General features: G+C 42.2%; 1 protein-coding gene across 3 annotated transcripts in view; it reads left to right on the forward strand.

Annotated features, from left to right (window-relative positions):
- The first annotated feature begins 12,223 nt into the window (after positions 1-12,223).
- FKBP1B (FKBP prolyl isomerase 1B) overlaps positions 12,224-15,950 on the forward strand; it is a 43,612-nt gene continuing 39,885 nt past the window's right edge. Inside the window, exons 1-2 of one of the 3 annotated variants that reach the window (XM_032183816.1) lie at positions 12,227-12,365; positions 14,516-14,563. In XM_032183816.1, coding sequence (XP_032039707.1) covers positions 12,329-12,365; positions 14,516-14,563 — 85 coding nt within the window. In that variant the 5' untranslated portion in view covers positions 12,227-12,328. Of the gene's footprint in view, positions 12,366-13,191; positions 13,273-14,515; positions 14,564-15,950 lie in introns of those variants that run through there. The other 2 variants (XM_032183819.1, XM_032183818.1) reach the window with 2 other exon arrangements.

Consider the following 15,950-nt stretch of genomic DNA (forward strand, 5'->3'; position numbering starts at 1 on the left):
ACCAGCCTTTGAAGGGTAAAGGAAGATTTAAATATATCCGAGAACTGCACAAGGCAGACTGCAATCTCTGATGGACAGCGCCTTTCAGGGATACATGGCCCCAAGTGGCTGTGAAAGGAAAGGAGAAAAAAGAAATCCTGTTCTGTTTTGTTAGTAATTCCAGGAAGATGAAGGAAGGTGAAATTAAATATATATACATGTATATATATATTCTAGAAGCAAGGACAGCTGACTAGTGTTCATTTTACGGGGTTGGATTTCCTAACTGCAGCCATGTATTGATTTCTTTCTTGGTCTTCCCAGCCACCCATATGTGAGGACTCTTCCCTCAACACGCAGCCAAAATGTATTGCTGAAAATAAATGTTCAGGGTGAGATCCCATACTCGGAGATAAGCGACCATTGCTATTAGAAATGCCCTAGGATGCCAGGGACAGCCAAGGGGGCCTGGCAGGTAGGGCACAGGGCTTGCAGAAGGTTAGTGCCACCCCAAGTGGTAGTAGGCAGCACACAGACTATCCCTAAATAGCCCCGAGACCATCAAAAATGGTGTTAGAGGCTTACGGGCAACTGGATCCCATCCTCAGCATCTTTATGTGGTTCTGGGTTTGCTGCCAGCTCCTTCCTGCTTTGATGGAACTTGTGTCTCTTGTGATTTTCATGACAAAATAATGTGAATAAATTACACCTAGGCAAAGCAGGTTGTAAAGTGATCGGTGTGATAGCTACGGTTAAAGGTTTAAGACAACTGTAAATATTCTGCACCTTTGGCTGATTTATAATTTATCTATTTTTATATTCCACCTGGCAAAAGGTGACCTCTTCTTGGATCACCGCTGCAAGAATTTTCTTAATGTCCTTTTCCCAGGTGTATTTAGTGGGGATGGTGAGTACCACTAAAGAGCTCCCAAATTTATGTAGAGTAATCACGCTGTAGTCTCATTCACAGCTACTTGCTTTTCGTAGCTTATTTCATGAAGACTGCATTCAGAATCGAAATATTTTATCCTCATCAAGGACAAACCAGCAGTGGTGACTGGATAGGTAAAAATCAAAATTAAAGAAATAGGTAAAAAAGCTAAATATGGAGGTTAGAAGATCCATTTTTTTTTTTTTATGTAAGTCTCCTAAATTATTGGTCTCTGTCTATGCTTGCAGTGAGAACATATTTTTAATGCTTTTACCTTACTGATTGCTGACACCAATGCCCAGACAGTCCCTAAGAAGCCACACTGCCAGTCTCACTAGGAACTCTGACCAGGCACTTTCTTAAAGCGGCTGCAGGATTATTCTTTCATATATAGTGGTAGCTTTTTTACCCATAGTAGTTATAAGAAACAGATTACGTTAAAAAACAATCCCAGCAGCTCCACAAAATTGCAGAGTCTGTATAAGATATTTTTGTTTTGCTTTAAAATAAGGCCACTTAGCTGCTTTGCTGTCTTCTGGAAGTATTTTACTGATAAAGCTTTTTTTTTTTTTTTTTTTAGGACAGACACCTCATCTACATTCCGAATGGTGCTTAAAATATCATTAAAAACCAAACAGCAACAACAAAACACAACAACAACACTGTGTTGCAGCTGGATTCTAGTAACCTAGAATGTGGATTTGATACAGACACTTCTGCTTCAGTATGACTGAAATGCTCAGAAAATGTTTCACTAAGGAGGATGTGTGTTTTGCCAGCTAAGCAGACATCTTGAGATCACGGACTACTCACATGGAAGATTGTCTTTTTCTTTTTCTTTTTCTTTTTCTTTTTCTTTTTCTTTTTCTTTTTCTTTTTCTTTTTCTTTTTCTTTTTCTTTTTCTTTTTCTTTTTCTTTTTTTTCTTTTTCTTTTTCTTTTTCTTTCTTTTCTGGGGGTCCTGGTAGACACCAAGCTGGACGTGATCCAGCAGTGTGCCCTTGCTGCAAAGAACACAAATGCAGTTCTTGGCTGCATGAGGCAAAGTATTGCCAGCAGGTCGTGGGAGGTGATCCTTCCCCTCCACCCAGCACTGGTGAGGCCACACCTGGAGGAGGGGGTCCAGCTTTGGACCCACTCCTCAGTTCACCAAGATAATGCATCTCCTGTTTCCTGTCACATAACATCTCTATGTCCTATGGTATAATTGTTCTAGAAAGTTTGAAGCAAATCAGTAAAAAGCCTTAGTAGCTATGGAGTTACAGTGTTTGCTCAAAGCAAAGGAGAATCCGAGATCCCTGACTACAAAGAATCTTTTTAATACAGCTTCGGTGAATTCAAGGTGAGGCCCACCAAGGAGACAGAGAACCTCTGAAGAGTTTGCTGTGCCCTTTTCTTGATTCTCTAAGAGTCTGTGTTCCTTGAAATCTGCAGAGCTTGGACACCCTGCAAGGTTTATTCTGTAGCAATTGAGTTTGAACCTCAGGCTCCATTGAGGTAACATTTTAGGATCTCAAGGAAAATCTCCTGCCATGGTTCATTTAGCGGGTTTTTGAGTGGGAGGGAATAAAGTGGGCCAGAAACTTGTGTGTGAACAGAATCGCCTCCCTGAACACCATACATGAGGAAAGTAAATTGAGAAAGATCACAGTTCACAGTTTATCTTTAAAAAATTTTCCAAGTAATGGAAGACTTGTGAAATACACAAATGAAAAAAACTAGAGCTATGTTGTGATTACAGAATTTAAATAATATCTGGATCAAATCAAGTTCCAGGCACAGACAAAGTGCAAATGAAAGACAATGAGGCTTTTTTTTTGGCACAATCTCATTTCTGAAAAAGATTATCCAATTTGGGGCCGGGGGGTTTCTTTTCACTCACTTAGTATAATTTTCTGGAAACTGGTAAAACATTTCAGTGATATTTCTGTGTCACCTTGGCATGCAGAAACCTATATAATGCCTAAAATAAAGTCTGGTAATTGAAAGCTGTCCTGGCAATGCTATAGTTTTTCTTTGAGACCTGGAGTAATCTGCTAGTAATCTGAGACAGTCCAGTGAGCGACCACAGTCTTTACAGGGACACTGAGCTAGATTCTGATCCTATTACCACCGCTGTGCCTCCGATTAACACTGGTATAACTAAGATCAGAATGTCACCCACGGTTTAAATCAAATATTTCGGCTGGTGGCACCTTTGCTGGCCCTGTCCTGCAGAGTGATCCCAGCCAGCCAGTCTGTGTCTCTTCAGAGGAGGTGGTTGTTGGAAGCACCAAACGAAGTCCAGAACTGAACACCATCCTCTGCTGGTATGTTAATAGCTAACACGTAGTTATGTTGATAGAACATAACTATTAAATAGTGGCAGTAAGTTCCCATCATTCTCAATGAACCTTGAAAAACCAAATCCAGCCCTGACAGCAGCAGAGGTTGAGCTACCCTTTTTTATAATACTCTTTTTATATTGCTGTTTTCTCCCATTGCTGTACCTACTATTCACCTGTCTGGGGAAATGGTGAATATTTTTGTGTTCAATATGAATCAGGGATAATGAGATCCAGGCTCTTAAATATATTTACTTGCCTATTTCCTGTCTAGTGGGAGATAGGTATCGCAGTATCTCTGTGGATCTGAGTTGAGTGCCTTGCTGGAAAAGCTGAGATTCAGACTTCATTTTCTCCTTTATTCATGGTAAAATAACTCCTTCTGGGCTAAATCTTGCTTCAAGTTAATTAAATTGATGTTAATATTCCTGGTGACTTCAAAGGAAGACAGATTCAGCTCCATATGTAATGAAAACATAACAGTAATAATTTTTCTAATACTAATTTAACTCAGATTTATAAAATGTCTAATGCTTTGTGATATTTCTACTTCAAAAACATTTCTATTTAAAGCTCCCCGCCATGATTTCACCAATTTAAGTTGATGTATCGTTTAGCTCGAATACTTTCAAGAAGCTTGAGTAATGTATTTATTTCTCCACATTGACGTCTCTTTTCCTTGAGATCTGATTTTAAAAAATAGTTATCTGTCACAGGCTGACTGGAACAGAATGTGAAAATGATGCACAGTTAATAAAGATACAAAATACGTAATCTGTCAGAGCAGATCTACTGATCACGCTATGTAAATCAGCATCCTCCTGACAGCGGTATGTCTGCGAGCTGTTGCTGCTCTCGGAAGGGGATTCAACCCGCTCTTCTGCTGGTGAGCTCTGGTAGGTATGTGCCAGGTGAAGACCTAATGAAACGTATTGTTTAAATAAATACGTTCAAGGAAACTGTTAAGAAGCTTGGTTAATTAAAAATAAATAAATAAATAATGTAAGTTATTATGTAAAGGTAAAGCCCCAGGCTTTTCTACGCAGGCTGTATTCTAACTAGAAGAATAAACTAAGAAGAGTTCAGGCAGGGAAGTCACGGCTTCTCTCTGTGTCTCTTTTTTTCCATATTTCAGTGTCACAGTCTCACAGGAGTCTTGTCGACAGCTCTTTTGGTCTTCATGGCTCTTGCAACTCCTTCTCTTGTGTAGTATAAAGTCAAATCTTGTTCAGTTCTAACACAGCAGTCCAGCAATATGGGGATAGCAGAGTTGGTGAAGGATTTATTAATCTCCCAAGCTTTCTCTTTTGTGAGACTTGGAGTTCACTGCAGTGGGGGAAGAGAACCAGACTTTTGTGGAAGGTCACTTTACTCTTGTTCCCAGCAAGACCATTGGGCTCAACCTTTTTCTGGTTAAAGCAAGACAGGAGAGGACTAAGGAAGGCAAGCACGCAGAGGGTAGCTATGCAAACATGATCACAGAGAATGAGATTCATCCCACTTTTAATTGTATGGATGGGATTCATCTTCCAAATGAACGTGCCTCAGTTGAGGTACACACAGTTGGCTGCCTACATGAAGGCAGCACCCAAGCTCCCAGGGGGCAGCCGAGCTGAGCCTCAGCTCTGTAACACACCCCTAGGCATACACGCCACGGTTGTCTACATCTCACCCTGCTCACTGATTCTCTCCAAAGCCAGCAGTGAGAAACAGCCACTTTCAAGGCATGATTCATCCCATCTCGAAGCACCTAAAATAGAACAATAAATCTTGCGTTATGAGTCTAGCTGATGTACCCAGCTAGGCCGTGGTTATGGGCAGATGAATGCCAAGGAGTGGCTGCGTAGGCATCACACGCGTGCCTGTTACAGCTAGCACGTTGATCAGTGATCAGCCCACGGACAGCTCGTTCTTCAGCTACCCACACCCTGCCCAGCACTGAACGCCCGGTCTCAATCCAGTTTTGTGGCTTAATACCCCCTGTCTGTATATGCCAGTCTCCACGCTGTTCTTAAAAAGGAGGATTTGCTGAGCTTAAGCTGTGTTTGTCTGGAAGAGAATCTTAAGGAAAGTGATAGAAACTCCAGTACTTACGTTATTAAAATTAGACTAGGCAGAAGAGTAGGAAATGTTCTTTAGGAACTGCTCCTGTCTTGGCAAAGAGAGGAAATGAATGATCTAATAGGTCTTTCCATCTGTAAGTCAGCATTCGGCTTCCAAATTGCCAGCCTTTTTCTTTCACAGGCATTACATTTGTTTGCTTTTAAAGAAAACTCGTATAGTATCTTCTATTTTCACACAATGAAGTAAATTTGGAGCCATATTTTTATCACCTGCACCAAATACATCAAACAACTTGGGAACTTCTTGCATGGCTACATGCTCTTTGCTGTAGTGTGCACGTTCAGTTATATCACTCTCACTGGAAAGCCCATAACTTGAACAAGAACAAAGGATAATATTTTTGCAGATACGTATTTATCCCAGCTTGATAATTTGTAAAGGTCATTTAGACTCTGTCGGCACTGAGAAAATAATTTATTATTGTAATGGGATTCGGGTCGGTATGACCCTGATACAACCCTGTATCGAAACTGGTTGGTTGATATTATAAAGAGTCAAACTCTTAGCAGCATCTGTTTTGGAAAGAGCACTAGAAAGCAAATTTCATAAAGTATATCAAAATTGGTTGCTTCTGAGTCAAGTGGATTCTAGTATCTATTCAAGCAGTTAAACCATGGTTGAGAATATTGATTGAGGAGGATGGTCAGGTCTCTCTCTGCAGCTAATTTTGCTTCAAGTATGGGGGGTGTATGATGGCAATGTGTCTGATGGCCACGTTACACAAATATCTTCACTGTTGCTTTCACTGGTAGAGCTGTTCTGCTTCAGGGATGATGAAGAGACAATTTCAGAAGTATCTGAAGAGAGATGTCTCACAGATCTTTTTGGAAATCCTTGCAACAGATAATCTTTGGCTTGGTCTTCCCTAGAAATGTTCATGCTAGTTAGATTTAAGAGGACTTCCTACTCCCTACTTCTTCCCCCCGATATAGACAAATACCTTGGTGAATGTTTTCTAATACAAACCTAATAATTAAAATTAGTGCTAACATCCTGCTGCTATCCACCTATTTTTTTTAAATAGTTCACCTTTAAACTTTCAGTGCAGACTGGAACAGAACTATCTTGAGCTAGCTGAAGTGTTAGAATTGTAGAATGTAGAATTGTATTGAGGGTCCTGTGGTGTTCAAACTTTTACAGAAAGGCTGTGGTGGTTCTGTTCTGGCTCAGATACAGCCTTAATTTAGAAGCAAAAGAATAAAATACTCTCCTACTTCACCAGTAGGATGGGTTAGAAATTTTTGCACTCGAGGGTCATTTTAAGCTTAAATGTTTGTTTCCCAGGATTCAGCCACCTTGACTCCGTAGGTGCAAGACCCAGAAAGGCTGACTCAGCCTTTCCTTTCTGTAAGAGTGCCAAAGGCCAAATGCTGGGTCAGCCCTGATGGGGAGTTGAATGCCAGAAAGATTAGTGTTTGTGTTTGTGCTAGAGATGAAACTGAAAAGCCCGAGATTTTTAGTGCCTATTGTAGATCTGTTGGCGCTTACCTAGAGTTAAATCTGTCCCTGGAGTATCACACGAAACCAAATTAAAACAAAACAAAAGTTTTACCAAAGTTTTACTGTCCTGCTCATAGCTGTTCTGCGAGGTCTACAACCTACCTCTCTGCCTGAAGATCTTTTATTTGTAACTTCAAATCATTTTGGTCCAGAGCTTCTAGGAACTCATTACACGGCATTACCATTCCACATGCAGATTGAAGGAAAACAAATATAGCCTTAATTTTCTGAATCCATTACCCAGCTCCCTTGATTCATTTATCTGGAGGATTGAGAACGCCAGTTAATTTCTTTTCCATAGTTACATTTTCCAAAATCATCGAAAGACTAATCAGAAGCTTGTAGCTAATATTTGCGGTTTGTTTGGTTTTCTCCTGTTGTTTGAACTGCTTCCAATATGTCTAGCCAGTGACATTTCTTCACAATGCAGAATAAATACCAAAACTATGGAGGAAAGAGTTTTGCTGGAGAGAGCAGCAAGTGTATTGCATTGTAAATACAAAGTTTCTCAGCGTGATCCCTCTGTCACTTCCATGGCAAGGAAATGGCAGAGCTGGAATAATTAGTTTACTGTTTATAGATGTGATTCCAGTTCTGTTTTGTTCAGTTTGAAAGACAGACTTGCTTACATTTCTTTTTATCCATTTTTTTGGTGTTGCTGTTGTTGAGAAAGATTGGATGAAAGAGAAATATTAATCCTCTTGGGCTGTCTGCTTTTATATTGTTATTACGAGAAATGTTGGTGGTGAGACCACCCCACATGACCCCAAGTTTAGGCTTTGGGCCCCAAGCTGTTACATTTATTTATAATAAAAGAGGACCTCTGCTCTTGAACTGTTTGCAATCTAAATAGACGAGGCAAAATTATCACCCTCATTACAAAGGTGGAATACTGAGGCACAGAGCAATGCAGAGTCTAACTTCAGCAAGCTGGCTTCAAAATGGTAGGCAGTGAAGCACTATCAGTGCAGTAATCTACATGCGTGCTAATTAGCCTGGATGGATGCTGCAGTTACATGTTTATATGGCACCTGAGATGCTAACTAGGTTTTACACACATTGATGTCCTGACTCTACAGCTGTGTGGTCAACCTCACTGCCACCGCTTTATTTCCTTCTCTTCTGAGTTTGGTACGAAAAATATTACTGATAGGGCAATTTAGGGAAGGGATCTTTAGAGGCCATATGGTCCAGCTGCTTGCGTGGACCAGCCAGCTTCAAAGTTCAGTCAGATTCCCCAAGGCTTCGTAGGAAAATTCATCTTGTGAAGATGTTTCCCCTAAATTTAGTCAGAGCTTCCTTTGTGATTTGTGTCTGCTGCTTCTTGTCCTTTTGCTGGGCATCTCCACCCTCATTAGGCAGCTGTAGACAGTGACTGAGATCCTTCCTTAGCTTTGTCTTCTGCAGGCTGAACAAACCCAGATCTCTCAGCCTCACCCCTAACCATGCTGGTGGCTCTTCATTGAATTTGTTCTAGCACATCAGTGTCTTTTCTTGCACTGGGAACACACAAACCTGTGAGAGAAGATACTAATCCAAAGATATTAATCCAAAATCACATTCTTTGGAAGTGGTAAATTGTGTTCTAGAAGTCATCCCCCTTGGGTCCTGGTGTCATGGACTTTTTTGCCTCCATTTCTGAGCATTAGCTACCACGTTCCTCGCCCTCTCAACTAATTCTCTAGCAATTCATGGTGTATATCCTGATGAGCTGGAGCTCTTCCCCGTGTACACCTCCTCTCTACTTTGCTTATCATGGCCAGCGATGCACAGGAGCATTTGCAGTGACATGACCTGCTGAGCTGTGCAGGCTGCTGTTTATTTTCGTTGTTTTTTCCAGCATGCTGTTGGTTTTGCATGTTCTGCACAATTTTGGATTAAAATTACTAGACAGCACTTGTTGGTTCAGTGAGGGGAAAGGTCAGTATTTGTAAAATATCCTTAGTTTGCTCTTGTTTTTTGTTCATAGAACAGTGGTTGGGTTTCAAAGTAAAATTGAGTGCTTCCCCAAGGATGCTGGTGTGGGAAATGTGTGTTTTCTGGTTGTTGTTGTTGTTTGTGGCATCCATGAATTTCTGTGTTTGCAGAATTCGTGCTTTCTGTTTATGGGCAATTTAGTGCTTTGGCCTTCAAGGGGAGTTCTTTGCACACATGGAATTTATTACACATGATTTGTAGAGCCTTTGTAGATTTTAAAAGCAGGGAAGAATGGGATTTCACAATATAGGAACTATGAGCTAAGCTATGAACTAAATTAAAACACCCTCAAAATTTGAAAACTCTTTGTCTTCCTAAAAGTGGAAGTGCACAGTTTGTAATCAGTGCAGGCTGTGCGGTTTTTAGCTAAAGAAAAAGAGATACTCAGCTGCTAAACTTTGAGGTTTGGGATTTCTGCAAAACCTCATAATGGCTGTGACCAATTCATCTTTTGTTGTGACCACTGAGGAATTTTAGAAGTCGGAGTCATGTGGTTCCAAGGTAGTGTTTGGGAAAGAGGGTTCCCCTCCTGCTTTTCCAGGCTGCTGTTTTTGTTGTCAGGATGAAAGGACATGTTGTGGGAAGGTCTTGTGGTGAGCCACTGCTCAGGAAGGTGAGCTCTGCAGAGCCTTGAAAGCTGAGACTAACGAACTTTCTCCTTGATAAAGATACACTAGATCCCAGCGTGGGAGGAGGTGAACGTCATGCAACAGCTTTGAAAGAACATTCTTTAAAATATTGCTTTCCTATTTCTATAATTGAGTTCCAGTGATTCCCTTGGTCGTGGGATTACTTTCCCTCTTGGCCCTTTTGTTGTTTTTGCCTCTCTTATAATTCTCTGCCAATCCTAAACCACTTTCCCTGTATTTCAAAGGCTTTCCTGAAGATATGGGACATTCCTTGTTTTACTCTTCTCTTCCAAGATCTTCATAGGCTGCACAGTTGCTAACACCAGTGTCTTTGAGGATCTCAGTTACAGTAAGTTGAAAAATAACAATGCTATCTGTTGTTTGATGCCTATGGCAACAAATATTTATAAATATATATTTACTCAACAATTTTGAGACACCCTCTACAGATCCTTTTTTCCATCTTGGAATTGAATCTCACATTTCCTTCCAAGTGCTTGGGAATAACAGCGTAGGGGATCTAATTAGCTCATGCCCAGAATAAGCTGTCTGTCTGCATTTAAGGATCCAGAAAGGACAAGAGACCATAGGTTAAGATACTTACAAATGCAGTAGGTTTAAACCTAGGTCACAGCCTTCGTCTCTCCTAATCCCTTCCTGTGGCTTGTGCCGTTTGCTTTAGGTGGGCTCTGTTTTTTTTCTGATGGTTTTAAGTCTGTGTGAGGATGTTGGGTTTAAGGCCTATTGTGTGTGATGAAATTCGGAGTCCATATTGTGGTCTCATCTGAACTCTGCGTGTTATGTGATTGAGTCCAGTCTCTTCCCATCACAAGACGTGACTCAGGAACAGCTAGCTATTCTTCCATCATCGTGGAAAGATACATGTACATACCCTTGATCAGAGGAACCATGTACTTACAAAGTCTAAAGTGAGCCCAGCAATGTATAAATTGCTTTTATTCATCAGTGTTACACCTTCTGATGTTCTGATTGTCTAAGAAGACAGACATCTACGTGGAGCCTGGATGAAAGCAGCCCTTTCCTGTACAGTCAAGGGCCCTCCTAGGACACAGTGTATCTAGAATTTCACTTTGTACTTATATGCTCAGCATTTTCTGAGCTATCAGTGTTGCTCTGTAATGACTCTGAGGCACATCTGGAATTAGCAATATTCACATCTTCTTAATACTTCTGTGCCACTTACATCCTGCCTAGCATTTTCCTATTTCTGCAATACATTTTAGTACCATTGCACCGATTAGAAATAAAAAGACATTCTGAGATTTGAACTGAGAAAAAAAATATTCCCTTTTCAGAATTTGCACTGTTACAGACCTGTTATGATCAACTGAAATAACTGATTGCTGAATCTATATTTACCATTTACAATATACAGATATATTTTACCATTTAATGCTGAATTAACTGGGAGGGGAGGCAGGCAAAGGGAATCCTTACCCAGTCCACATTATTTCTGAACTCAAGTGCGCTCATGCCTCTTCTTCATTCACTGTTCGGGGATCTTCATCCAGCCCAGTAATTTCAGAGTGTCTGAGTCAAAATAAACCATACACAGAGTTTGTGGGTGAACAATTGGATCAGAATAGTATAAAAAGCGGTGTGGAGGTGGTCAGCGTAGTTCTGAGCACACATGCAAGTACCACATTATTGCTGTTACAAAGCAATACAGTAATTCCCCACTTAAATCATCCTGACAATTGCCCTGTGCAGATGAAGATCATTTTCCCTGAACAAAGTCCAGGTTACAAGAGGTAAAAATCCTGAAAGAGCAGTGTCAGAGAAGCGCGGGTTGGAATTAGCTGGATACAGATCTTTCAGGTGGAACAGTGGTGATTTTGAATTTGTTTTTCCTATTTTGACTCAGAACACACAGAACTGCAAACAGGACTATTTCCTCAGAGTCACTGGGGACGGCGAGACTAATGTACACAATAATTTGTGAGGAAAAAGTATTTTCCATCTATTTCAGGTACATCCACCAGAAGCAGCTGTAGCTCTTGCACAGGTTTTTGACTTTGTAATCATCACAGAACCATTTACCTAAATTTTCTCTCACAAACTATTGTGTGCAATAGTTCTGGACGCAAGCACAAAGAAATAGTTCTGTTTACAGATCTGTGTGTTCTGCGTCAAAATATGTAAAAAAAAAAACTTCAAAATCACCAATTCTCCAACTGAAAGTGCACAGGCTTTAAATATGTAGCCTCACATCATGGCAGCGTGTATGTAGTATGTACACAGATGTCTTTTTTCTTATTTAAAACACAAATTAGGGAAGGAAGGGTTGGTGAAAGCCGGGGTGCCTCAGAGCTGCCTGCGGGAGGGCTGCCCCCACTGCCCCCACCCATTACCAACAGCGGTGCTGCGGAGAAGATAAAAAAGGATTTAAATTTACTTCAAAATGCAAAAAATTAATGCTGATGACTCCCTCCTCGGCTCTGTCTGACCGGACAAACGCCGTGCCCCGGAGCCACCCGTGCCGGGCGCTTTTCGGATGGCGCTGCCCGTCCCGCGGCCGGGCCCTGTCAGGGAGCCGGGCATGGCCCCACCACCTCCCCCCCTCAGCCCCCGCTCATGTCCTCGCCTTCTCCTCGGCCACAACCCCAAGGGAACCGGCGGCGACACCTCAGTGGCTCCGTGCTGGGGCTGAGGGGCTCCGGGCTCCCTCCCTCCCTCGCCTCCCCGCCCCTGCCCTGCATTGGCTGCGGGCGGCTGACGGGCAGCCGGGGAGGCCGCTGGCAGCCGGCCTCAGAGGGGCATGCCTGCACCGGGGGGTCCGTGCCGAGCCGAGCCGAGCCGTGCCGAGCCAAAAAGGGGCCGCCAGAGCTGCTCCTGAGAGCCGAGATGGGGGTGGAGATCGAGACCATCTCTCCGGGAGACGGTACGGGACCTGCCGGGGAGCGGGGGGCAGCCCTGAGGCTGCCGGAGGAGCTCCGAGGCCGGGGGGGTGGGGGGGAGCAGCAGCAGCCGCCAGGCTCCTGGCTGCAAGCGGAGGAAAAGGGGGAGGATTTATGGGGTTTTCAACCGGCAGCCGCTGGAGCTGAAGGAATTGGGGAGCTGGGGGCAGCCCTGTCCCAAAACTTTGCCCGGTTCCTTGCCCCCGGCTTGGCGCTGGGGTCCCCTTGGCGGAGCCCGGTCGGGTCCCCGTGCTGTGCCACCGTGCTGGAGCACACCCAGAGGTCTCTTTTGCCGCTGTTCTTTTAAGATTTATTCATTTTATTCCTTTATTTATCGGAGGAGAACGCGATTCCTAGCATACAGCCGTGAGCATCCCTCCAATAGCCCAGGTTCACCCTTGGCTGATAATAATTTCCCCAAGTCCACCTGCCGCTTAACTTTGGTGACCCCCCCTCTCTTCTCTTTTTCGGCTTGGGATTTTTATTTTTTTTGGACTTCTCCCTCTGTGATTTTTGGCTCCGGGGATCAGACCAGCTCCTGGTTGTAAAATCAGAGCCCTGGCAAGGGGGTGAGCGGCAGTGCAGGGAGCATAAAGGGTGGCAGGCAGCCTCCTAACAGTGCTGAAGCGCATCAAGGCTGCCTTTGTCAGCAGCGCGCTCTTCCACATGAGGGTCTGCGGGTTATTTCTCTGGGTTGCAAGCCTTCATCAAAATCAGCTGACTTGAAAACGCTGTCGTAAAACCACAGCTCGTCACTGGTCCTGGGAATCTCTGCTTCTAATTCAGCTGGGGTGTGAATTTGTGGAGCTTCGCCGACTTTGCTCCCGCGGTGCGATCTGTGGCGGTGTGGTCTGATACTCCCTTTCTGTGCTATATTTAACAGTGCATCCTGTGAATAACACCTATTTTACCAAGCGTAGGGTTCGTCTTGCATAACTTTCCTCAGGTTAGGTGTCTAGTCTAAAGCAGTCTTCCCAATATTTTTTTTTTTTTAATTATTTTTTGGATGTTTTCTTTTCTTCCTTTTGTGGTCATCTTGTCTCTCGCAGGCTAGGCTGGGTTTCTCTTAAGGCACTATGATTTCTCCATTGTCAATAGAGGATCTTGTCTTTCTTCTCCGTTTCATGCTACAGCTCTCAGTTCATCCTAGCCTGCTCTCCTTCTCGTGTTGTTTCTGGCATCCAAGTCCTAAGTACATAGCTGATGTCTTATTAGGTGGTATACCCCGTCACGAATAACTTGCTACCATGTTAATTCAGACCAAGGAGGCCAGAGAACCAAACTAGATATGAGCCTTAGTTTCTATCTGAATCCCCATTTCCCAACTTTCTGAGAAGGGTGTTCATTAATGATCAGTCTCATTCATACTTCCGAGCCTGGGCTCAGCCCTGGCCAACATTGCTTTAGAAATCAAGGTTAGCTGCTTCATTATGCAACTAACACCTTTGTGAGCCTGGAAGGTCTTCCCCTGTCCTTCAATGCCTTTGGCAGTACCTACAGCAGGTAACATGGAAATAGTAATTCCATTTTTCAGTGGCAAGACTAAAATTTAAACATTCTTTTCCTTTCAGTATGAACATTTGAGGGGTAGGTACTAGGCTCTTACAAGAGCTCAGTGTATCATTGCTTTACTGTTGCTTGATACTACCAAACTAAACTGCCTTTGTATGTGATTTTTTTTTTGTAAAACCCTTCCCTGCTAATTAGAGATGCCCTTGCTAGAGCTGTCTCAAGTGAAATGTGTTGAAATGTGAATACAAATAGATTTTTTTATAATGTCAAACTAAGACTTTACTTGGAAAAAATCATACCAAAAACATTCTGAGAATTTTAAGGTTATATTTCATGAAGTTTTGACAGTCCTTTTGCACTTACAGAATGGAAGTGTATATGTAATGCACACACATACAGGGAAAACTACATTACTGTGAGGAAAATATTATTTGGTCTAACAGCTAAATAGGAGCCAAGCTGAAATCTTCTACCCTAAGCTCTACCCATTCCTGCCCTGCATATAATTGATTTGATAAGGTGTAGTCAATACAAATCTCAGTCTAGCATTTTCCTCCTACAAGTTAAACATGCCTAGCTCAATCAGAGAAGATAAAAGAATAACCTTTTATAATTTTAACAGGACGGACATTTCCAAAGAAGGGTCAGACGTGTGTGGTGCACTACACAGGTAAGGTATCTTCTGAATACTCTCTCATTACCAGCTGCTTTATGCTCAGAAGTGTTTTCTCAGTTCTAATGTGGTTGTATTTTTTCGCTTTGCTCTGCCATTCATAATCAATTTGCTTGTGTTGCGATGGGTTTCCTGAATATTTGACTTCTAGCTGAGCTGTTCAGGCTACAGGAGCTAACTGTGCCTGCTAGTAGATTTGCCAGGTGTAGTGTTTAATGGTGAGAAGTTGACAGATGAAACCGTGGAATGAAGACCTGATTCTCTAAGTCAATACGCCAGCGAATGAAATTGAGCGTGAAGCAGTGAAAATACTGGGTTCATATTTTTCCAGCCTCTGATCTTGGTACAGACAATTAATGATTGTTTCTATCTGAAAAGCATGTGTCCATGTATTGGCACTAAAATTCATTCCAGTTTGAAGAGATCAATACAAGGTCTGTTTAACACCTGCTTTATGGACTTGCATGGATCTTAAGCGGTGAGTTGGCTAATGGAGCTGTTTACACCCCACCTTTATGCAGAGGGAAAATGCCCTTTAAATCAGTTTGTAGCACTGTGCTTTGTATGTAGTTATATAAATTGCCAAAAGGATGCAAAGAGTTCTGCAGCCTGAGTCCGGAGCTGTGAATTTCACATCAAGAGCTGCCATTTTGTGCAGTCTTTTCCTTAATTATATAAAATAAAGGTGATGTAGGGATCGACAGCTATTGTTCTGGGCATGGATCCACAAGGTAATGTTTTCCTTCAGGATTCTATATTATAGGAAAGTGATCACGAGTAACTGTTGCTTTATTTCAGCTTTGTACTTGGTTCTGTAGCTTATAACTAATTATTCACTATTACTAATGAAGTAAACTAATGAAGTAAAACTAATGAAGTATTTATATATTCAGGAAGCTTTTTGACATACTTTCAATATCATCTCTCCTCAGAAGGTTATGTGGGAGTTAGCACACCGGCTTGGGACATAGGATATCAGGCTTTAAGCTTCTTTACTTGTATATATTCAGAGTATTGTGATATAAGGATCTCTGGTTGGAATTGGAATAGTGGGCAAGTTAAAGACATGGGTCTCTGTGCCAGTCTCAGCTCTTACAGACATTCCTCTGTGACTTGGATCTGAAAATAGATGTTTTGAAACTGTTTTTGTGAGGATGCTGAAAGATATGTTTCTCTTCCAGCCCAAACTTCAAAAGTTTTCATGAAACAAAATTGTCACCTCCCACCTCCAGTTAGTTCTAGATAAATTTAAATGCCAGAACTGAGAGGAAAAAAAAAAAAAACAAACTTTGAGGTGACAATTTAGCTGTGGTCTGTGGCTGCCACAAAGTACAGTTCTGCTGGGTAGCTTTGAAGAGAGTGTGAATGATGAATATGGAAAGAT

Source organism: Aythya fuligula, chromosome 3 (genome assembly GCF_009819795.1).
Source record: "Aythya fuligula isolate bAytFul2 chromosome 3, bAytFul2.pri, whole genome shotgun sequence".
NCBI classification, from domain to species: Eukaryota; Metazoa; Chordata; class Aves; order Anseriformes; family Anatidae; genus Aythya; species Aythya fuligula.